We start from the raw sequence: 24,013 nt of genomic DNA on the forward strand, positions 1-24,013 counted from the left end.
GTGTAATATATGTAATGTATGTAATATTCACTGTCGCTGACGCAGTTAGGAATAAAAGAAACGAGTGGGCGCTCTCTGAATGGACCGCATAGACGATGATGTATAAATCGAATCGTTGAAATTGATGAAAAAGAGGAAAAATGATTGATACGCGTAATCGAAACGATATTTTCCCAATGCTTGTTTGCCGTTGTTGAATATGCTCTCTCACGGGCGCGAAAACGGGCAGCGTAATGGTGAAAAGAGCTCTTTTTGAAACGTTTATTTCAATTTCATTAGCCATTCAACGGAATGAACAAGAATTTAATTTATTCCATTCGGCCGGTCGAATGACAGACCGGACATTCAATCGAATCTGCGGAAATAACACGCGAGATGCTGAAAATTGTATTAATAAAAGGGACGGTTAAAAAAACGGGGCGCGTATTTATGGCCGTCACAAGCGACGGTCGATGTTGATACACTACGTGTACGTATCTACGTGTGCATCTATGCACGAGCACGGCCGAAAATCGAACGGAGGCCGCACGCAAATGGGTTATATCGGTGTTTAATTTCACGCTTACCGACAACCTCGAGGAACAGAAATATACTCGTGGGTGGATGGGTGGATACTTGGCACTGGTACAATCCGGCATCCCTCGGTTGAACGTATTTTATTTGAAGAGTCCAATCCTCGCTGTGGTGGTAATGAATTGCCTGGAACCGCTCGTCGTTGGCGTACGTTTTCAACCCTACGGTTAGTAACTCCTGAAGGTCCTTTCGCTTGATCCACGACACCTGAGAGCCGGGCAAAAAGTCTCGTTAACAAGAATGATCCATCGTCCCCGACCAGAATTGGTCATGAAACTGGAACCGGGAAAAAGAGGGACCTCCGTCTATAATGACAAGTGATCCACCTCTTTACTGCGGGCAGCTTGAATTTCACATTGCTGTCCGCCTCTGTCGTGTTAATTCGAATAAACGTGCCTGATCAATAGGTGATAAAATGATTTTTAGTATCTAATGTTATGCCACCGATATTTTAATATCTGATCTGACTATGATTTAAGATATATTACCATATTTCTAAAATTAATGTCTCGGTTTGTAGTAAACCACAGCCCCAATTAAGGACGTATTGGGTATACAGTCAATCCCAAAAGTTTATGTACCTTAGAAAAACGTATTTCCTATAATTAAAAAGAAATCAGACGTCGGAAGAACAATGTACAATAAACGTACTAAAAAGTATAGAAGGAAATATCTAATTAAGTATTGACGCTGACGAAAAATTGACGAGTTATTGGCCAAAAACGAAAATTTGGAAACAATTGAAGAGATACCCCTTGGAAAAATCTCGAAAAAATTGAAAAATTTTTTGTTGTTGTTTATCATTAGCATTGTTCTTTCGACGTCTGATTTCTTTTTAAAAAATGCGTTTCTAAAGTGCATAAACTTTTGGGATTGACTGTATTGCCAATACATCCTTAAAGCTAAAAGAATTCAAGAATTATATTTATAAAAATAATTCATGTATAACAAATAGAATACAATGGATCTTATAAACCACTAAATATACATAGTACATACTATAACTCTCTGTATTATGAAAAATACAGTAGTGGAAAGAGATTAACATAGAAAGGTGTAATTAATAGGAAAGATCACTGAGAATTAATAGATAAAATCTAGCTGCGTAACTGGCTTCGGACACCAAAGTTTTTTACCGTACGTCACTGAGCCAGAAAGCCAAGTCATCTGATTTTAATATTTGATAAGAATCTGATTTAAGTGAAATATTAAATTTGAATAAGAAGATGTATAAATATTTACGGCAAATTTAATAAACTCTGAAGCCGACATTGGGCAGATTCGAATTAATACTATATACATACCTACTATGGAATGTGCGGATCGCCTTTATTACAGATCCAATTTTTCATCGTTCGTTCGCTGCGATATTGGGAACGTTCTATCGTCCGAGAAAAATCGGTTAATAAAAAAATCAGCGGAGAGTAATTTAGTTCTTTCTACTCCATTCTGTTGACAAATACGTGCAGTTATTGGCCAGGATTTTAATTAATAGTTTGATCGTCGCTCCTGTGTGTAAAATAATTCGCAACTATCGCGATATTGCTCGCGGCAACTATCGTGATATTGCCCGAAGGAACAAATAAGCACCGTGTCTGCTCGCGACGCTCACTATTCACTTCCATGTAATATCGAGCTTCTTGGTCTCTACCATTGTCTGTCTATTACGGTCAGTAACTACAGTCCCGACGCTACAAGTACCGACGCTGCCATTAATCACGGTATTTTCTATCTATCGTCTATCGGAATAACCCAATGTTCGTTTCGTCATCGTCATTAACCTTTTTCATGTTCCATTCGTCGATCGATACGGTTTTTTATCCTGTTTATATCGAAGAAAGCGCATTCATGTCGGGCTTACGTCATCTTGAGGAGACTTTAAAAACGATAAATGATGAGAATTTCTTCTCTAACTATTCTGTTCCCTTTAACCCTTAATTTACCATGAATCGAGTCCCTTTATATAACTCGGGATAATGTATCGTGAAAGAGGAATAAAAAAGAAAAGTGAGATTATTACGATAAAGAATGTTCCACGGCAAGTCGAACAATTACACCTAATTTTCGTAGTCTATCGATGCAAGCAAGTTAAACCTGTTTTGCGCGCGTTCATTAGCTCAGTTTGAAAGTTCACCAAGGCTCAACTATCTAACGGTGATCGCAGTTTCGTAACTCCCTGTCGAAAACTCTTAACGGTGGTGCAAACAGCGCGCACGTATGACAGACGGGTAAATGCAGTACGTCAATAGTCATCGGTAATTGCCGAACACGTTCCACCACTTGATTTCGTGTGCCTGAGAGTAAGCAAGAAATGTCCTCGGCCAGAATAATTCCAGGGACTGTGACACAGAATGATTGCAGAGCTCGTGAACGGAATTGACGATGGAATTCTACATCGCGCACGATCTATAGGAAATTATACTGCCGGCTAGTTCGTGTTTATTTAAAAAATTATGCACTACCGTTTTACTGAAACACCCTGGAAATTCCCACGGCTCTGTTTTTCTTTAAACAGACCTGTTTGAAAAACGTAACTATCCCGAGATCCATTACCTCACCCTTCTTAAATAAGCATCACGGTACCGCTACTGCGTTGGTTTTCGACGAAACGCGACCGCGGCGTCACTTGCAGTGACGTTTTTTTTATATCTCGTGCTCTATTTAACGTGAAATGCTGATTTAACACGTAATTTATACAACTCATGGTGCAGGCAATCGTCGGATGTCTATTAGACGAGCTGTACGCGTAATGCCCCGTGACTTTTACGTCTGCCACGCGATTTAGTGACTATTCTCGGCGAACTTGGCTATAGTTAAAAACGCGGAAGCCAACCGCGACAAGTGCCGCCGATGGGGATAATCCACGGGATGATGTCACCTCTCGCAGCTGGAATCGGCCGTGAAATCTGAAAGGCGGAGAGCAAGTTTCAGCTACGGCGATAGAATCTTACCCCTATACGTCTTTATGTCCATCATAAAGTTTAGGCACCTAGTAACAAGGAATACGAGTGCTTTCAGCGTGAGATTGAATTCTTGATATTTGTCTAAGTGAAATGTATAATCTTTTTATAACGTGCACATTTACCACCCTCTATCCTCCAATTTCGTCCTTTTGCCCTCTCGAGAATCAGTCAATTATTATATCTTCCGTGCTTTTAATCTTCTAATTTGCCATCCGATGAACGAAGAGGAAAAGAAACAAGAAAAGGAAACCGGGATAATCCAACGAACTGTACTTGTATCGGGAGAACGCAAGGTACTTCCACCTCTCCTGGAAACGATATCAAACACTCAACGAGAGATTAAATGGAATGATTCCGCTGGCACGGTGCAAGGGAGAAAGATTGCACGGCCTGGCAGAAAAATTGACCGTGGAATTGGAAAGAGAAACGAGAATGCGAGAAAGAGAGATTTGTCTTCAAACGATAAGATCTCGCCCCGGACGTTAAGCTCGACGTGTCGCGGGGCTTTCTTCGCAAATGGCTATCTCTTACCACGAGTTAGTCCTTTAATGCGTGCTCCTCATTAACATGTAACGAGCATATTTCAACTGACGCGATATTTTATGCGCGCTATTCTCTCTTAGAACCCAACCTCCATTCCGTCTGCAACCCTCTCCGCCTTGCTCCAACTCGAAACTTTTACGTAAGACATCGCCGTGAGACGCAGCGGTGGTATTTAAAAAGCGGAAAAGGATGCCAACAACTTGGGAACGGGACTGGAACGATTACCTAGGCCATGAAGCCGAGCATTGGCTCCATCTCCAAGAATAATGAGAACCGACGGATAAACAGCCAACAGGAAAGAAGACAATAAGAGCAAGAAATGGAAGGAGAAACTGTCTCCAGGGGCAGTTTCTCACGTACGCTTGAAATTCGCTCGCGAAACTTTTATCGTCCTAGCTAGCTGAAATATTCGGCGAATGAAAACAGGCGGGAGGGAGTAAGGAAAAAAAATCGAGGGAAATCGCGGAGGAACGTGTACCCGTAATTAGGTGAGCACCGTAATGAATTTCGATCGGACGTAATCAAATAGATACAGTGGATCGTGAGTTATGCGGCTCACGTTTCTCTTTAAACCTTCCAAAGACTTATCACGCTCAGCCTTCGAACTGATTACATCGTACACTTGATTAGTGGAACACAGAACTATAAATGATCCGCAGGAATCGCGGAATGCGTTACGTATAAACACGAAACGCGTCTTAGAAATCATGGAATTCCTTGCGATACGGATACCCTATTATACTGATCCTCGCATGGTTTCGCAGAACTAAGCGTGCACCGTTGCTGTCGCGCCGCGTCACTTTGCCTAATGTCGGATCGGGTAAAATAACCTTCCAGGTAGTCGCGGTAAATTCCTACAAGTACCTGTGGCTGTCGAGCAGTGGCTCGAATTCGTATCGAAGCGCCCAGAGAGAAACGTGGAACGAAAGCAGCGAATTAAATGGAACATGCATGGTGCCGAAGAGCGCGAACGGGTCGAGTGGCCTTGTGCATCGCTGTACTGCAAAATTCCTGTTTATTATAAAAAACGAATGAAGTTTTTTTCATAGCAGGAGAGCAGATTCAACTTGTCGGTGTAAATAAGCTCATTTAGTCTCCTGTTCCGATATTGAAACAGGTATTTTTTATTCCTGGTAAATATTCAATTTGCAGTCGACGAACGAAGCATTCGTGAATTACATTTCGAGTGTTATAATCCAACGAAATATGATTAAAATGCACATTTACGAACTGTATATAAATTAATATACTTGCATGCCAAGTGATATTAATATTTATATTGATCGTATCAAACTGGATTGAACTGAGCAGAAGTATCGTACATGTACATAGTGCTCCATAGTATATAGAAAGACATACGACCGATGTAGGTACATCTAGAAATACGTTTGTAAATATTGATAGACGAATACTAGAACATCCTCCACCTATTCACCTATTTACTGCTTTTATAGTAATTTTCATATTTCTCATTTTTTCACAATCTGTGTTTTAATTATGTATGCATAGATTTAACGCAACTATAGAATGTGAAAGAATGTAAATGGGAAGATTTTTCATCGCAGAGACGATTAATTCAGTTTCCGTCGGTGTATCGTGATTAATATTTGTTTCATAAAAGCAGGGTTTTAATTAAACCACATGCGTTTCTGCTCCCTGCAGTCTTCCATTCGATTTGCGTTCCGTTTAAATTATTATTAAAGTCCACGCGCACATAATGTACGAACACTCTCGCGAGCGTACGACACCCGCCGGCCAACTGACCGACCGACCGACCGACCGACCGACCGCCCGCCCGTCGTTCCGTTGCCCGTCCTGTTACGAAATAACTCTTTAGAATTTAATGAATCGCAAATGAGACACGCGGGAAACCGAGCATTCAAACGCGTATTTTGAAAGGATCTTCATCTAGCGTTCGCGATACATGTCCCACGTTTCTCTGTTCAAACAGCAATCACGGTTCTCCAAGGAAATCTTTAAGGCATCTCGACGCCATTTCGAATCCTTGTTCGTTTACGTGCTTTCCTTTGGCCGATTCCACGGCTTCTCCTTTCTGCTTTTACCTTCAGCCTCTACAGCTACCTACAGCCACACTACGATCAAGGATGCCTGTTGCGTAACGAGATTTCTAGCTTTCCTTTCATTCCCATGGTCACCTCGTATTGCACTTACATGCACAATTCTTACGTGATGGAGTCGAAGTCTACGGGGACGCGTGCGGCGTTGTACCGTTTTGTATGAAATTTCATATTCCATGCTACGCGAAGAGCTGCTCGAATAGCCGGAGAAACTTTGTCAGCACGTTGCTCGCCTTAAGGAGGTACGATCTCGGAACCGGAAACCTGTTCCTTCCGTGCTGTAAACACTCTTGTCAAACGCGAACAGCGCGTTTAGATGTACAATTTGTACCATTAGAACCGACCGAGGAGTCGGTCCAGCGGGAAACGTGTTACTTAGACTATTAAGAGGCGAGCCAGTAGTCTAACAATGCAACGCTACGCTTCTCAATGTTGAGCACTATCGATTGCGCAATTTAGTCCTGCACGTTTTTAGTAATAGAGCTTAACGTTGACAAGTGCAGAACGATTTTAAGGGGAATAAAACATTGAGTAGAGTAATCGAACTAACGATAAGTAAGACAGTAACACCTCGAAAATTAATGCAACTAACGTGGAATTGGTTATTACTTTTCACGATACGATCTACGTATCGTATCGCGTCCCATTATTATAACAATCGCAATTTCGTAGCTCATAAATTTCCCCAGGGCACTGACCACGAGAAAATTATGATTGCATCAAAATAAAAAGTTGTACGTTAGTTATAGTTATAGTTAGCGATAGCAAATGGACAGGAAAGAGTTTCCGGGCAGGCGTTCGCAAGAGTTCCTGTTTCCCGAGGTCGAATGGAAGCACGGTCGCGAAAGTTTGGCCGTCTATCTGGAAATCAGCCTGTATATTTGCCAGTCTCAAGACACCCTTCTAACGGTTCACGCTTATTGAGCAATTCCCCGACATGAATGCAGACCCGAGTCCCGAGCGCGATGCCTTACATCGCTTTCACGTTCTCCCCGATCCCATCGAGGTCGTGCATCGCGAGCCCACCCAATTACTAGGATACAGATCGTTAGTGATTTCCAAAGAGAGAGATTCCCCTGTACAATGCAAACTCCGTCCTCAAAACTTGCCCCTTTTCGACCCGCTTTACCGCGGAAAATGCTTTCAACTCGGCTCGCTGTAACACATCGCGCGTGCACCGCCGTCAACGAAATGCACCAACGCCGAGGAGACTGATCGTCGGAGAAAAAAAGATATCTGAAACGTTGTCGAGAAACAGGGCATCGGTATATAGAAATATTAAATATAAAATGCTGAAATAGAGAATCAGTTACATAAAGAATCGACGTGAATAGTCGGGCAACGCGGGGCCCGGTCAAAGGTAATCGTACTCGCTTTGATTCCACTTCGCCTCCGCTCCGTAACAGCGCGGCGCAGCGTTGCGCCTGTACACACACCTTTATGAAACTTTCAACCCCAATGGAAACGCGTCGATCAATAAGCTATAACACACGAATCAGACCTGTGTACTGTATATGTTCTCGTCTGTCCATTCGAAAATCTCAGATCCAATTCGAGCGATATTAGTAAATTCCGGTTTAGTTTCAACTTCGTCTCATCAGATCTCGTCCAAGTTTCCCGTGCCGGTTCTTGCAAACGACGCGGTTCGTTGCATGGGAATAGCATCTTGGCGTATACATAATTTGTTCCGCGTTGATTTAGATCACGAAGGAACTCAGCGCACGCCGTCCGTGAGTAATTGCTATTTTCTTGCCTTTTTTTATTTAAATCGCGCACCAACCATCGCGTTCCTGGTAAGAACGTTTGCCTGGCTCGTAACCATTTCGTTGCTTCTCCAAACGCGTTCGTGTAAACTCGTCCGCGCCAAAGTAAATTCGCCCGCTACTGTTTTCGTTCCAAACGAATATTTATAGGAGATGCCGAGGCGTTTCTCGATACGAACAGACGTATCTGGTTATTACTGTCGATCTCGCTCGAATGAAGATCCGCGCAGGAAAACGGGAACGGAGGGGAAATGAAGAAACCAACCGCAGTCTTAAGTGTTTCGGTATAATTAGATTTACGTCGGGTTTCGATTTCGTCCCGTTTGAACGGAATCCAAATATTACTGTGAATTACGGGCAAAAAGGCGGCCGCGACCCGGTTCAACCCCTCGATTTTATTCCCGTCAGCCAATCAGGGTTAACCCTCTTTTTTCGGAATGTTAGTCTGTCACTATCTTCTAACGAACTATGGATAAAAAAAAGAGAGGGACAACCGCAACGAGGTGCATTCATACACGCGAAACTTTCGAGCGGCGCAATCGGGTAAAAGCTTTGAAAAAACCATAAGTGCTGTCACGTGGCGCATGGGAACACTCAGATTATCAGACTACCATTTAACCAAAATACCCATTACCCTAATAACGGCTGTATGGAAGTGGAAACTCGAAAGAATAAAGACCTGAACGAACGGTGAGGAAAAAATGGCCGTCGCTAGACCACGAGCGTGCTACTTGGTGTTGATGAGGTTCTTTAATAGGAGAAAGAAAAAAAGGAAACGTGGTAGTTAACGTGTTCTTGAATTAATTGAAACAGCCTGGCAGCAAAACTTTCCGTACTACCAAGGACGAGAATAAGATTGAACTTCGTACGTTGGCATAGGTTTACACTCTATCAGTTAAGCAGACAAGTGCGCTTTGATAATACCTGCGGTAGTAACAACTTTCTAGACAATCTGTTTGCCTTTGTAAAAGTACGCGTAGCTATGTGTAGTCACCTTCGTAGCCATGAATGATAAATTCCAAGGCACATTGACGAAGTTTTCGCTAACAATGGATCAGAGCACAAAGTACCCTGGGAAAATTGCATCCAGCATGCGCTCGTAGGTTTCTAAGCAATTAAATATAAAATTTGTCCGCGTTCCACGTTCCCTGTGTCGACCGTAACATCCGCGATTCTCTTTCTGCTGCACATACATAATACTCGTTCAACCTCGCGGTGCAAGCAGCGGAGGTGCATTTCAGCCATCAATACTACGTATCTGTGCGCCTCTTCCTCTATTCGCCGGCAACATAAAAGAGATTTCACATAAAGGACAGCAATCTTCAAGGGATAAGTCGAAATGCACATAGACCTCTTTCAGTTCGAAGACATCACATTCAATTAGAAGGCAAGGCTTTCGCAAAATTGCAAAAGACTTTGCGACGCACGCTCAACGATACTACCGTTTTCATTATCTCATACTCTCCTCCTTTTCCGGTTCCATCTTCCTCTTTCCGTCCTCCGCTTTCTTCCCGCGCTATTCCTTTTCCCTCAACTTTTTCCGCAAGCGAGCAATGAAATTTTATACTGGCAGGCCGGGCGAGCACGTAGCGACAATAGGAGTAGCGTGCGAATTGTTCGACGGCGACCTTTCTATTGATTTCCACCTGCGTCGATTTAACTGGAACTCTGCTCTCATCCCCTCAGACTTTTCTTCTCTTCTCTTCCCTTCCCTCTTTCTAACAGAGTTCGTCCTCTGTTCTCATTCCTCGTTCCGGATGGCTCGTGGCTCGACCAACCAATTATTGCGTAACGCGGCCACCGTACGCGCGAAGAAAGACAAATAACTCGGTAATAACTCTGCGAGCGCCATGACAAAAAAAGAAAGGCGGAATCACAGGAATGGAACCATTCCATTCTGTTCTCGTTCTGTATTCGTGTTCGACATTATCCGGCTAGGCGAAACGGTTTTCGAACAACGATGATACTTGCGAATATTTCCACACGCGTATCAGAAGACGAATAAAACAGTAGGCATCTTGTAAGATTAGATGGAAAAACAGCTTCAGCCCGTCCAAACTTTTCGCTCTGATTTCTCGTTCCGCGGGAATAACGACGCCTTAATGGAGCGCGCATTGTCGAGCTTCTCGCTCCTTTTCTTACTCGACTCGTCGTGGTAACTCGTCGGAGCGAATGGGTCCAGAAATCTCCGCCGTGACGGCATATTTTCCCGTTTCCCACGTTTAAATCATAGATCGGTTGAGTTATTATCGCAGATACAGGTGCGTCGCGCAACGCGTGCCGACGATATTAATACGGATACGTGTTCATCTCCTGAGCGTCGGGGCTAATTGCATGCGACGCGACGCGGCAAATGTTTGCCAGCGATACACGTAACAGACTGCCGAAATGGAGTTTCACGGATACGTTGTCTAATTATCTCCGAGTGGAATTTTGTTTGCTTACGTCGAGTGTAATTAAACATGTCAGAAATACTTAATTTACGAGCTAATAAATTTCTCACAACACGCCGATTACGGGATTCGCGAATACGCCAAGTTCTAAGAGCATCTTAAGGTTGCGAGGGAACCCAAGAGCCTCCTAGTATTCTCGAGGGTTCGAGAGATTGAAGACCTTTAAGAAACTTGGAAACCTGTGATACATATAGTTAAGATAAATCAAAAAAACTGTAACTTTCTTTTCATCATTGCCTTTATGATATAAAAGAATATGCACGATCAAGATCAACGCCTTGTTGTACGCGATTGCCGATGTATATATATTCCGTTTCTCGCTCCGATGTTAAACTTTTGATTGCTCCCATTGTATTTATGAGGCGCGACCCTCTCCAATTCCTCACCAAGTAGATGGTTATGCATTATGGAATCTTTTATGAGCCATTAATTTGAAAGGAAACGTGCCCGTTTTACAGTCTTTCATTTTTATTTTCTTCCCTACTATGCTTACGGCTCACTCGCTGACGATGAAACTTTTCGCAATCGCCTCTTTTGAGTCTTCCTTAAATTTCGTTAACCCAACTGCTTCACTTTTTTACGTGAAATTTCGTTTTGATGAAAATAGGGAATGAGTGAAAGAACTCGGTCGGCGGATTAGTTCTCGCCTTGATTTTTAACTCCCGGATCGCCTCACGGTCTCGGCATACCAATAAACCGAAACTAACAAAGGGTAACGGGGGAGAAAACCGACCCCGTCTAACGAAGGAAAACGAAAACATTCTATTTCGCAACTTTTAAACTTATCGAACTGAACAAAAGGGGGCTGAAATTTTATCCTTGGGTACTCGCTTGTTGTTTATCTTGATTCGCCTTCCGACTCTCTGCGACCTTTCCTCTCTCGTTAAAAATTGTATCAAACCAATTGGACGATACTCAAGTCCCCCATTCTATACAAATTCTGTACAAATATTCCCCGAAGGAGTATAATAATTCACGAAGGTCTGCCGGTTCGCGGCACGTAATTGAAAGCTATTAGTATGTTAGCTGGCGGATTCGCGGAAGCTTTCGTCGCTAAACAATGCAATCGGGACGGAAAGGAACACAGCTGAAAAGTTAAAAATCCCATGTCGCTCGACCTTTTAGATTTTAATTCCATTTCATCCGGTCGCGAATAAACCTTCGGCTTAGAGGTTTCGATTGCCCTTGTTTCAATTAAAATCTTTCTTTTCACCCCGTACCCGTGTTATCCTCCCCATTGGCCTCGTTCATAAATGTAATAGCAGCGCAGATTAAATGGATCTATACATCTCGGAATGAATAATTTTCGTTGACGTAGCCAGCGGATCAAACTAAACGAGGGCTGTTTAATTCGCACAGTCATCCATCCTCCATTTGTAAAGAGGATTTCAGCTTCTTTTCGTTCATTTCGTTTTTGAAACTCTGACGGTTTCTTTCTTAACTATCTTAACCAGCGTCATCCCGCGGTCTCCTCGATTCCCCCCAGGACTTCTCCCATTTGGCTCTTACGTTGATATGATAATAACTTTCTCTACGCTCCTGGGATCGGAAATCCCGGGCCTCAGATGCTTTTTCGAAAACTTTTTGAAGAATGTTCCCGGATTCAAGTCTCACCGTTCCATCCCCTAGATTATGGACGACGCAGGGCAACAGGGCAGTGGATCCAGATTGGGCGGAGATCACCGTGGAATTTTCGGTACCGAAGCTCATCGGTAGCGTGGGCGGTAGATCGATGTCCAACGGTTTCATGCTGGCCTCTAACGAATTCCCATTGGTCGCCACAATTTCCGCTGTGACCGCCGTCGGATACTCTGAAAAGATAGGCATTAAATCAAAGCAATCGTTGCCAGGTCGAAGAAGATTTAAGGGTGGTTCGCTGTTGCGTCGCAGCGCTCGTACTATGTACTATCGACTATGGGGAGAGGATCCTCGTTAAGAGGCTTTCCTCTGGACTTTACTTAACCCCTTTGCACCACGCCAACCCTTCCTCAAATATTTATGCGCACCCCGTTCGAATAGACATAGGAGATTTGCTGTAGCAAAGGGATTGTTCCTTTCCAGTGTTTATTTGGCAACAGTGAAGAAGCCAACCGGGCAGAGGAAAAGTGTCAAAAGGGACTACGTAATAGGGTCATAAAATGAACAGTGACAGTTGTAACAACTCGTCAAATATTAAACGCTAATTGAACGTCAGAACGTCGATCGTAAACGCTTCTAATATTAACGTTGCATGAACCGTAAGATCTCTGCCAAAAGTTTAAGACATGTAATAAAAAGCTGTGTCCAATATTTGAAGCAACAAGCTTTTAGAAAAAATTATAATTAAAAATTATAACAGAGGAGTAATGTTTATAAAATTGAATTCTGTCATTGTTGCATTTACAAATTAAATGTTTAAACAATCAAGTGTTTTATTAGTGTAATATCTAATAACTGTTAAAATTTCAATGTTCTATCATTGTTTTTATGTGAGGGCACAACCCTAACGCGAGTTCTATCATTTCTGTCGATCGAAACAAATATTTATAAAAAACCGCGTTAGACGGGAGGAAATTTTCCAACTACGATCGATCGCCTTCGAACATAATTTGTTCGGCGAACAAGGCAGATGTGTCAAACGAAGAGTCTATCGTGCTACGAGAAAAGTGACGAAAGTTGATTTCTCTTTCGAGAAGAATATGATCTTCCAAACATTTTAATGATAATTTAAAGTTTCACCCCAAGTTGGACAAGGTTGGGAAACCACCGACTTGCTGTTGCTTCAACGAACTTTAGCAAACTTCATCTTCTCGAAAAGAAAAATGCACTCTCGTCAGGGACCTCGCTTCCTTAGTTCTGCTAGCGGGTCGTTGACGGTTTTCATACCAGTATATTATCCAAAAAGATTAAAACAAGAGACTGCGGAGAAACTTTCGCGTATATAATAATTAGATTATCTCATCGCACGCGGAGAAACAAGCCTCGGGCGGTACATCCCTGAGAATCATGGAACGCTTTACGCTGTGATTTTTTTCTGATTCGCGGCGAATTAAGAATTGCAATTTTAACGAGACTTGAGTAATTACGAGCATTCGTATGCATAAACGGGCTTCGCCACTTGGCTAATCAAACGCAAATGTAACAATTATCTGTTTAACCAATGCGTAAAGCCAGACCGTTATCAAGTACCATGCAAATGTAAGTATGTATAATGAAAGGTAAAACACGTTAAGTACATTGAATCTGTATACGGTTATGATAATCGTCAACGTATATATGATATTTAAAATCAACAAGTAGAGGTGGAACTGATTAAATCTGTTTTCCAAATTGTTTTCCACGCTCGAATGCGTATCAATATTACAAATATCCGATGCGGTTTCGCAGGCCATATGTACCTACACAAAAATTGACTGTCAGTTTTATTGGATTGCAGGCATGGAAAGATAATCTGTTTCATAAAATTTAGTAGCCAAAATTGTTCCACCTATCGGATACTCTATCCAACTTCGGATCCCCAAGAGTCATGGCATGTATGTGTGTACACGTAGTGCATGTGTACGGGAGTACCGCGAAAGATCCGTAAAAACGAGTAACGAAACTTCTAAAGGCTATCCGGGAAAAGTTTCATTATTTTCGAACGAGACCGTGCCAAGAATTTCTATTAAAATAATAAGAACTTAAACAAGCCACGTTGTTATGAAACTTGCACCGCGTTGCGCTACAAGAAGCAATTCGTGGCGAGGTAAAAGACTCCGCGATGTTCCCCGGCGAAAATTTTGTTTGTGCTTTCATTTTCCCACGGCTTATCGAACGTCCCTCTAAGCGGAAGAAAATGTTACGCGGTTCTTCTCATTGCACCCAACGTAATCCAATTAATGGATCATCGGGCCGGAGCAACCCAATCAACATTTTCGAAGCTACCAACGCTTTATTACGTATTACGTGACGCAAATCGATTTTCTCAGCGTAATGTTCCCTTTGCAGGCACCGTAATCGCTTTGACCGGCGCATTAAACAAAAATCGAGCTTTATATTCAGCCGGCGCGGCAGAAAAAGGCGTAATCCCGTGACAGGAATAATCAACTGTAAGGTGTCGTTATTACTGAAAACTTGGAAAATGAGATACTTCCGAGGCTTAAAGAACAGCAATATTCGTAAATTTCCATGCGCTAAGCGTCTTTCACAGCAATTTAACTACCAACTTTACCTCAACGCGCTTGCTAGCTAAACCAGAAATAAAACACCACGATGTCGAGCTCGTTTGTTCCACCATAACTTCGCCCCGTTGCACTCTCTCTCTCTTTCTCTCTTATTTTCTCTCTCTCTCTCTCTCTCTCTCCGTTAGCAACTTCAACCTAGGACCCGCTGTGCAAATTTATTTCCGATGCGAGACGGCACGGCGCGCGGCGGCACGACGCGAGTTCGTAACGCCGGGACACGTTCCTCCACGTTCCGGCGACAAGTTACTTTTTTCAAATCAACCCCATTCTAAAACCGTTAAACGAACGTGTATTACGAAACGCGGCGTAAATCACAGGATCGGGGAAAATTTCTCAGGGCGTACCGAACCATCTCGGAGCCGCCCGTGTTTCCGACACATGCCATGAACTGGCAGGTATAATAAGTATCGTAAGTTCTAAACACGTAGCGCAACAGAGACGCGCGTTTACTCCGCGGTATGAGCTCTATCGGGTTACAGTCAGCAAATATATTGAACGAACCGTTGTACCGCTTCTATTACGCCCACATCTCGAACCGGTCTACCACGCGAACTATTTTTCGGGCAGATATTCTGCGCTGACGAGCAAAACGAACGATTCGCACGCGCGTACCAGCCCGGTCGGCTGGCAGATGCTCGTAGATATAGAATATGGCGGTGAACGGTGCGGTTTACATCCTCTCGTTCGCCCAAGTATATTTAGCGGGTAAACTGATGAACTACTGCGACACGCCGCGCCACTTCGGTTTACCCCCTTTTCGACATACCGCGTACCTTTTTTTCTTTTTTCGTTTGAAACCGTCCGACAGACGTGTAACGCTGAAAGCAGTCTTTTTACCGCGTTCCCTTACACACGCAGAGAGAGAGACAGAGAGAGAGAGAGAGAGAGAGACAGACAGAGAGAGAAAGAGAGAGAGAGACAGGTGCTCACAGAGACACTTTTTGTCGGTCTGCGACGCAATAAAGCGCATAGCGCTTGCAAACGAGCGCCCATTCCACGGCTCACCGAAGAGACCGAGGGAAATTATAAACTTGCCGGTACTTGTCGTTTATTGAATAGAAGGCACGCGTTGCCTGTGTTTCGTTAGCCCTGTTTTCTATGTAAATCGCGAGCCTTCCGCGGCAAGTTACGCAGAGGGGGTTAAGCAACCGTCTAAAATTTGCATGAGTGATACATCTCTACGGTGTGTTGCTAAATTGAACAAGTAACCCTGCTGGTATCGTTTCGCGTAGAAATAGATTAAATTAAGTTAACGCTGGGCACGGTCAGAACGAACCGGGAAAGGATAAATCGCGGTGAACCGGACAGGCAACTGATTTCTCGCGAAAGGGGAATTGTAAACAGTGCGTAACGAATTCTAGCGGTAGATGGAAATCCGAGTTGGCTCCATGGAATTAAATTTGACGTAGATTTGATTCTAGAGAAATATGAGCCGAGTTCTTACATCACCGTGATTACCAGGGAGGAGGAACGAACTTTTATTTATTTTCTCGCGTTACGGATACATCTCCGTTTATTTTAACTGTTGCAAATTTTAAGTGAATGATTAAATATTAGAAACGACGCAAACGTTTTTGGCTGAATTAAGCTGACTCTGAAGAACGGATAGACGAATTAAAGATGGGGTAAACAGAGGGTAACATCTTGCGAGGCAGGAAGTGCCGTGAGATTTCACGATGCTCCCAAGCGCGAGAACTAGGGTGTGCTTTATTACTGTGCTTAAATGTTATATTGTACTCATACGGCACAGTTTGTAACTCGGTATCCGCGCACGTAATCTATGGTGGAAATATTTACCCCCCGTGCATCAGTTGGCGCTTGAAAGCACGAACGAGATTTATATGAACAGGCGGGTCTTCATTTAGGAACTTTCGTTCATCCATTCGCATAATTAAAACACGTGGCACGCAATCATTAATTTCCCGACGCGCGTATGACGATGCTGAGAGCTAATTTATGAAATTCAAATAGAGGAAAGGGACTGGTATATGGAGCATTGTACGAGGTTTATCGAGTGCGGCTAATGCAAAATGAAAATGCACGGAGCCCGGAGCTTTCGGCGATCTCGATTAATGAAGGTGCATTTCTACCGCAAAGGTGTTACACGAAATTTCATGGTGTACTCAATAACGTGCAACTGGAAATGATCGAATTTCATATCAATTTGGACATTTGAAATAGTGAAACAGTAACTCGGTAACTGTAATGGTGGAGCATCAAAAATAAGCCACTAGTCAACACGAACCAGCTATTCAGTTCCTGACGAATGTTATAATCAACCACCATTACTGCGTTCGCAAGATGCATTCGACTCGCGATTCCTGAAACTCAATTCGATTGCGCAATGCCCGCGGCTGCAACAGTGTAATTTATTTCCTTGAAACGCATCCGATTTCTCGCATAATGAAAACATGAGCAGAAACTCGAGTACGACCGAACTTTTGTCGTTTGCCCAATAAAATTGGCTATCGCTCGTTCGCCCGATTAACGGAAGGAGCGAATAAAAGCGTTTTGAGTGGAGTAAAAGGATAACGGTAACGGTAATTAAATAATGAAAAGAAGGTGCTAGGTCGGAGCTTAAAGGGTCCGAGAAGGTTCCCAGGAACTACTTAAGGCGAACGAGCAACGAAAACGGAATTTAGCGCGGAACCGCATTAGCACGTTAAATGGATACATTAAGAAGTTTATAGTTAACTCAGACTGTTTCGGCGGTGCTATTGCTTTGGGTAAATTTCATCGTAACCCGCGGCCTTCTCAGCGGCTTCATAAATGATCGATAAAGTACTTGGATGTCGTGTTCTATCGCGTTGCATCCCGTGTCTAGATATGTGTAATAACGTGAACTCTTATAACGGAAGCTTACGTTATCCATTAGCACGGAACGCTTACGATTAAACTTGTGTTTGAGCTAGAAAGCAATTAATTGTACGCGACTTCAAAGCTTTTATAAGTATTCCCGATATTACTAGACTAATTAATTAATCCCCTATCAATCGAGAAATTAATATTCATGCGGGGAATGAATGGTACATTCCGTCTGTCTGAAAGTAACTTTCAGCCCGTCCATTATCCAGTAATGAATTTCAACAGAATTGATTGACAAAGTATAAATATACTTGATAGATTATTGCAGAGATATAATAGTTTCCAATACAATAAAAAGAAGATCGCATCATTGAGACAGATGATTATGCGCTTGCATTTTGCATTTGCAGTAATTTATAGACCGTTATAATTTTCAAGACTGTACTTAGAATTTACTAAATCCAAGGTATTTTCGTCTCGCGAAAATCGCCTCGAGCGCAGTTTATTCTTTACGGCTGATTGAAGTCGAAGTAAAGATGTCATTAGAGTAGTGAATCTAATAAAATGGATTCTAAGAGAGCGAATCTATAAAAGATCGTAGACATTTCGAAACAGAGTTCGATCTTTAATGAAACTACAGTGTCTGAATAACGCGTTCGGCATCGACAAAGCACCGATTAAAAGTACGTCGAAGTTGAGAATGGATTCGCCTTGGGCGAAATGACGGAATGTTCTATCGAGCGAAGCGCAAACATTCGAGAAACCCGAGAGTCTCTGTGGGGAAGAGTGAAACAAACGTGCAGAGAAAACCGAGAGGCGTACGTGCACATACGTCTATACTCACCAGCGGTTCGCACCAGCACGTTAAGTAGGATGGATAGCAAAAGTGTGGTAGCTCGGTATCCGTGTATTATGATCATCAGCCACCTCGATACGTTAAATCCCGGGGCGTGCCATAGACCCGTAGCCTCGTGTACCATATTTTTCTGCGTCGCTTTTTTTCACCCAGCCTGCCGCCAATTATCAATGCCTCGTCGCCTGCCCTCATTCACCGTGTCATGTCGTTCACGAATCTAATGTTAACACCGCTGATAGATGCGACAGAACCGTGTCCCGAACATCGATTTTTATCGGGGATTAAACACGTCGTTCGTTCAAAAGCAACTCCCGGCAAATAGCCTCTATCAGGTTGAAAACGTACTTCCGGAAACTCGATTCTCCTTCGGCGACTTGATGTTTTCGATATTTCGAATAGACAGAGGCAAGACCTTTATCCTGTTCTATTGTGCAACAGCAATTGTTACCCGTCTCCCGACCGACCCTTTCACCTGGATTGATTAGCGCAACGGTGGGAAGAGAAAAGTTTCTGTTGCCCTGGAAACCTTGCCGAGAAGAATTGACCTCCGGTGCCGAGTTAAAAAATCCCCGCTTGGCGGGAACAACTTGGCACAGTCAATCCCCCTGTCTTACGAAGATATTGTGCGAGTTGGCGAATTACGTTTCGACAAGGTTGAAACATCTCCGACAGATACGAACAAAATATAGTAACAGTAGCTGTCGTTAACAGTGAATATAAGGTGGGTACTGGCGTTTCCTTGCGGATTGTTGCAGAACGAGATGAAATCCGGAGCTTCGGTCTATCGCGATCACGAAACCTACGAGACAAGCAAATGTCACGAGAGGTTTGGTAAGTTTCTCGGTCGTTGTTCTACTCTCCGCTATTGTTTCGCGGCTATAGATTACGGTCTCTCGAAATGTTCAGGACACTGTAAGTTCCATTTCATACGTCCCCAGAACAAACTGCAAGATACACGCGTCGAAACACTCGGCGGCCTTAAACTGTTTTGCGGTTAGTATTGTTCAAGTTCGCAAGATGTTGCACCAAGCCGTTGGGTGATATCCTATGGCAGTAAAGCTAATAGCGTGCCTCTGGGCGCAAGGACCTTCTTGCTTACCGACTTCTCATTCAGCCTCATTCACTAACGTTCTTGCCGGGACGTTACCGAGTTCTGTACGTTATCAGAAATACAGGATGCTCTGGGCTATAGAACCGAGCGTTCACCGGTTCCCTCTTTCCCTCTCTGTCGAGTGGCTTTCAGCGTTCCGTCACTAGTGTTCCACAGCCAACGGGCTACTTCTGTAAAGAAATCTCTGGCTTTCTTTTTATCCAGCAGCACAGAGATACCGACAGTACGGACTGAGAGAAAGAGAAGAACCATCCTCCAGGAAGATCTATGCTTCTGCGTCGCTACTTCGCCACTAGGAGGTTTTTCTTTGGCCCTACAGTAGGATATTAGCGCGATCGCGCGGAAATTTCGCGATGCTTTTAGCAAACACCCACTCTAACGAGCTGTGGCTTAATTTCTGGCATTAATATTACTGCAGCTAGATGAGCTTTCTTGTAGCAATTCCCTTCCTGTCTTCTTTCGCCGTTCCCACCAGATCCTCTTATAATGTAACTGCTCACTGGTCCGCTTGCCTGCGTCAACACCGATAATGAATCTCTGCTACTTTAACAGACCGGCTGTCATGCGTTCGTACACCGTCCTCCTTTTTCCCCGTAAATCTATCTGTCCTTCGTCCGGATTTAATTGGAAATACAGGAAATGTCAACGTCGAAGGAGAAGAATTTGCGGGTTGAGAACTCTGCAGACTGTTGGAATCCGCATGGACGACGACCAGCACAATTTCACCGAATATTACGAGGCAGCCGCGGAGCGGAACACGACGATCATTAGGTGACACGACTAATATTCTGCCTCAAGCGGACCCTTGTCACGCCTACTTTCTCGACTGTTCCGACGCGACGTCACTCGTCCGCGCCCGTTAACACGGACCGGGAACGTTTCCACCTTATTTTCCCGAGACCCTCCTCAACGGTGCGTTTTCTCGCTTGTCTACCCTCAACCTTACTCGGTATTTTTCACCGTTCGCAGAGCTGTCACGCGTTACGTGCACGCGTTGCGTTCTAGCGAACACCCAAAGATTTGCCAAAGAATTTCGCGCGCTCGTGGGCTTGTAGATATTGTGCAAGTTTGTGGAATGCTGCGGCAAGTTGTTGGCCACCAGACAACTGTGTCCTTAAGGGTGGTTAAAGCTCTCTCTCCGGCTGCCTTTAGCTGAGACCAGCCTCCTCGTTTCTCTATTTCCTCCCCAGGAAAGTTCACCTGCGTGTACACACGTATACACGCGAGCCGAACGAGGAGAACGCGTGATGTGTCTTCGTGTAAGATCGTCGTGGTTAACCCGCTCCTTTGAGGAATTTCAACTGTACTGTGGTTAGTATCCGTGCAAGGCCTGGACCGTGGTACGCCGCTTCAGGGATTACAGATGACTCGTTTCCTTAAGGGTCGGCTCGTCCCTGCTGTTGCTCGTACTCCTGAAATTCGAGTAGAGTAGATATAGTATGTAGTTGGCACGGCGCGCCGCCGCCGCGCCGATCCTAGGTTGGTGGTAGGTACTAGGTACTCGTAAAATCTTAATGGTAAGCTTTCTTTTTTAGCCCAAGCTGGACCGAAATTGTGGAAACCCCTAAACTAAGGAAATGAAACCGGTGAAACGGAAAGAAAACGAAGTTTTTAATTTAGCAGCGGTTCCTTTTCTCAAATTTTAACATAACTGCTCCAAGGATTCGAGCTCGTGGCTGTATTTGTGATACTCGTGTTCATGTACGCGGGTTTTAATCTGTTACATTAATTGGAAATTCAATAGAACCATGGTATGTTCTCGAGTGGGCTACGTGAACAACAGCCCGTGGATAATAAAGCGAGCGAGTTCCTGTCGACGAATTAATTTCAGCGGATCTGCTGCTACTAGCAGTGAACCGGTGTGATCGACCGAGAGTTATAGACTTCCAGATAACAAGAACGTCGTTATAGAACGTACATGTAAAATATCTGTCCGAGCAATGAAATATACGTAGGTATTTCGTTTTTTATTCTATCAACTTTTTATGAAGGGATGGAATCGTTTCAGAACGATTAAACAGTTGAAATCTCTACAGAGGTGAGTGGACGGGACGTCAAAAATGTTCACTCCGACATAACTGGAAATATAAGGTTACAGAGAGGAAGCATTTATTAAAAGATCATCATTTATTAGAGAATCCTCGAGGCACGAACGAATCGTTGCGATTGCGGTAGCAGCCACCTCGCCACGCTCCCTGAAAGCGACTTTTCCCTCAACTACGAGAGCACTTCTTCCTCTTTCCTATCTTTACTACGCCAAGCGTTAAGCTCCCGGAAGACGGTGCGAAATTTAACGAGCGGCTAAGGTCGCAACCAAGTCGGAGCAATAAAAAATATGAGGAGAAACGAGGCTGAGGGAAACGGGATATAAATGATGATGCGACTCATGCCTCGCGCGCCGTACTGCTGCAACACCAGCCACCGACGAGACCGTCGACGATAAGCCCGGGATATGTGTGTGCGACGATACGCGAGACACAAGCGAAATTGTCGGAAGATGTTGCGACATATAGGGATAAATACATCGTTTGGCGGAAACTAATGATGCATCGAAGGAAGTGTGAGAGCCGAACTCTTCACGAATTTCACCCGCGGACAAGGAATGCAACTGTTTCCTTTTAACCTGCTGCTTTTAATATCAAGGGACGCCTGCCTTTCGCGTAAAGTGTGAACTACTTTGGAGAAAGTATGTCGAGTATGTGCAACGTCTTTTGGCTTTGGAGAATATATCTATAGTTTCAGTTTACTTTAAGATCTGTGGGTGTAACGATTATGGTTACTGCCACCCAACTGTTATCTCACTCGCGAGAACTCTTAAAGTCATAGACGTTTCGTCCGGTAATGAAATATGATCATGGTTGTTAAATATTTTTTACGATTATTCAACGAGTAAATAGAACGGCCGATGGCAGAACAAATATCTTTCTCAATTTATAGCACAGGTAAGAAGTTTCGTTAAAAAACGCCGGTGCCTTTCCACGAAGATTTGGTCACTTTTACAACTGGCTTTTACCTTAATGGGACGAATCCTCGCAGGAAATGGAAAAGTGTTCTCTGAATCTTTTACTTAACCATTTAAAAGTTCGAGCTATCTAAGTGAAAAGGTTTCGGTGTTTTAAACCGCTACCTTCGCGAAAGATTCTACGTAAAACGCAACGATAGATCGTTCTGAATAATAAGCATGCTAGAAAATATGAAACGCCCTTAATAACTCGTCCCTCATACTCTTGGCTGACAGTGAATAACTAGAATATAACTCAACGTCTCAGTTTTCTCGATACCGCCGACTAAACTTCTCAAACATCCTTATGTCTATATCCTTTACGATTCCTTTGCAAATTAAAGTTATCCACTTAAATCGAAGATACGCCAACACACACTTTGACGGACTAACGAAACCTCCCGTTAAAAAATAAAAAATGAAATTTAATTTGCATAATGACGCGTAGCACGGAGGTACCACCAGGTTTTCTTGAATTTATCGGCAAAAATTACGGAATTCAGTGCGCAACCTGCCGTCTTTGAAAATATGGTAGATCAAGGATTTAGGTTCAGGATCAGGGGATAAAGAGCAGTTGACTTTATGAATACTAATTGGTATTCGAGAGAACATTTGTCGGTGGAATTTATCGGGTTTATCGGATGTGAACCCTCATCATATTGGAGATCATTGAAAAGGAACATCCTCGGCGGATCGGTTGTCACTGTGAGAAACGCGACGAAGAACTTAATACGGAAAGAAGAGGAGAGAGGTTTATGTAAAGGAGCTTCGAAGAAGTCGACTTGAATAATGTGGATTTCCATTGCCGAGAAGTCTTACGCTTTCGTATAAACACGTATCGTTTGTACATGAACGAAGAGAAACGGTTTGGCCTGGATTTGGCATCGGTACTTGGTAATTAAGTTCACTTTGCTCTGTGTGCGCGATTCCTCCACCGTTCTCTCCCTTACGGTGGTACACGAAATTGCATCACTGCCGTGGCGATTAAAGTGCCGATAATCCTGAGCATCGATTTAACCTATGGCTCGGTATCAATTATCAGGTCAATCGTTATCGGATGCCACGTCCTATTTGGCCACTTGACTGACCCGAAGACATTTAAATGAAAATCGTTGCCCTTTATTCCGCCGGGACAATACGAGTTTCGTGGCAAACGGCGCGGCACGGCGCGACGACGCAATACGTTCTTCCGGTTTACCATCTGCCGTCTATGTATGTACAGACACTTGTGCACTGCGTACGTGTATCCGTGTGCACTCACGCAACTTATGATAAAACGGACGAACGAACAAACGAACGATGGACACGCGCCGAGGACGGGTGGTTAATTGAAAATCTGTATCATCCTGTTTGGTATTCATTCATATCTCGACGACGCATTATACACCGGATATCGATTCGTATTACGTATGTGCATAATTTCGCACGCGTGCACGCTTTGCGGAGGTACGATTGAATTTTTTCCGCGTTCCACACGTTCCCCGACGCTCCAGAACCGATTGAAACTTTCCCCGATAGGATTTTGCCGGAATCGCCGGTGTAGGTTTCCTGAAAATCAATGCGAAATCGGAAAATGAGGGAACGGAGGGCTTTAACGCGATCTACTGCCAGTTAATAAGATACTCACACCGCGGAAACAAAAAGTCCAGTTTTACTGTAGAACCT

The 24,013-nt window shown here is 43.6% G+C and overlaps 1 protein-coding gene across 1 annotated transcript in view; it reads right to left on the bottom strand.

Moving 5' to 3' along the window:
• LOC108631120 (uncharacterized) overlaps positions 1-24,013 on the bottom strand; it is a 36,355-nt gene that overhangs the window by 8,142 nt on the left and 4,200 nt on the right. The window contains exons 2-4 of the mRNA XM_018034837.2: positions 18,225-20,759; positions 11,988-12,184; positions 567-780 (exon numbers count right to left, since the gene is read on the bottom strand). Coding sequence (XP_017890326.1) covers positions 567-780; positions 11,988-12,184; positions 18,225-18,360 — 547 coding nt within the window. The 5' untranslated portion in view covers positions 18,361-20,759. The remainder of the gene's footprint in view (positions 1-566; positions 781-11,987; positions 12,185-18,224; positions 20,760-24,013) is intronic.

This window comes from Ceratina calcarata, unplaced genomic scaffold, assembly GCF_001652005.2.
Source record: "Ceratina calcarata isolate Rehan_Ccalc_2016 unplaced genomic scaffold, ASM165200v1 scaffold81, whole genome shotgun sequence".
In the NCBI taxonomy this organism is placed as follows: Eukaryota; Metazoa; Arthropoda; class Insecta; order Hymenoptera; family Apidae; genus Ceratina; species Ceratina calcarata.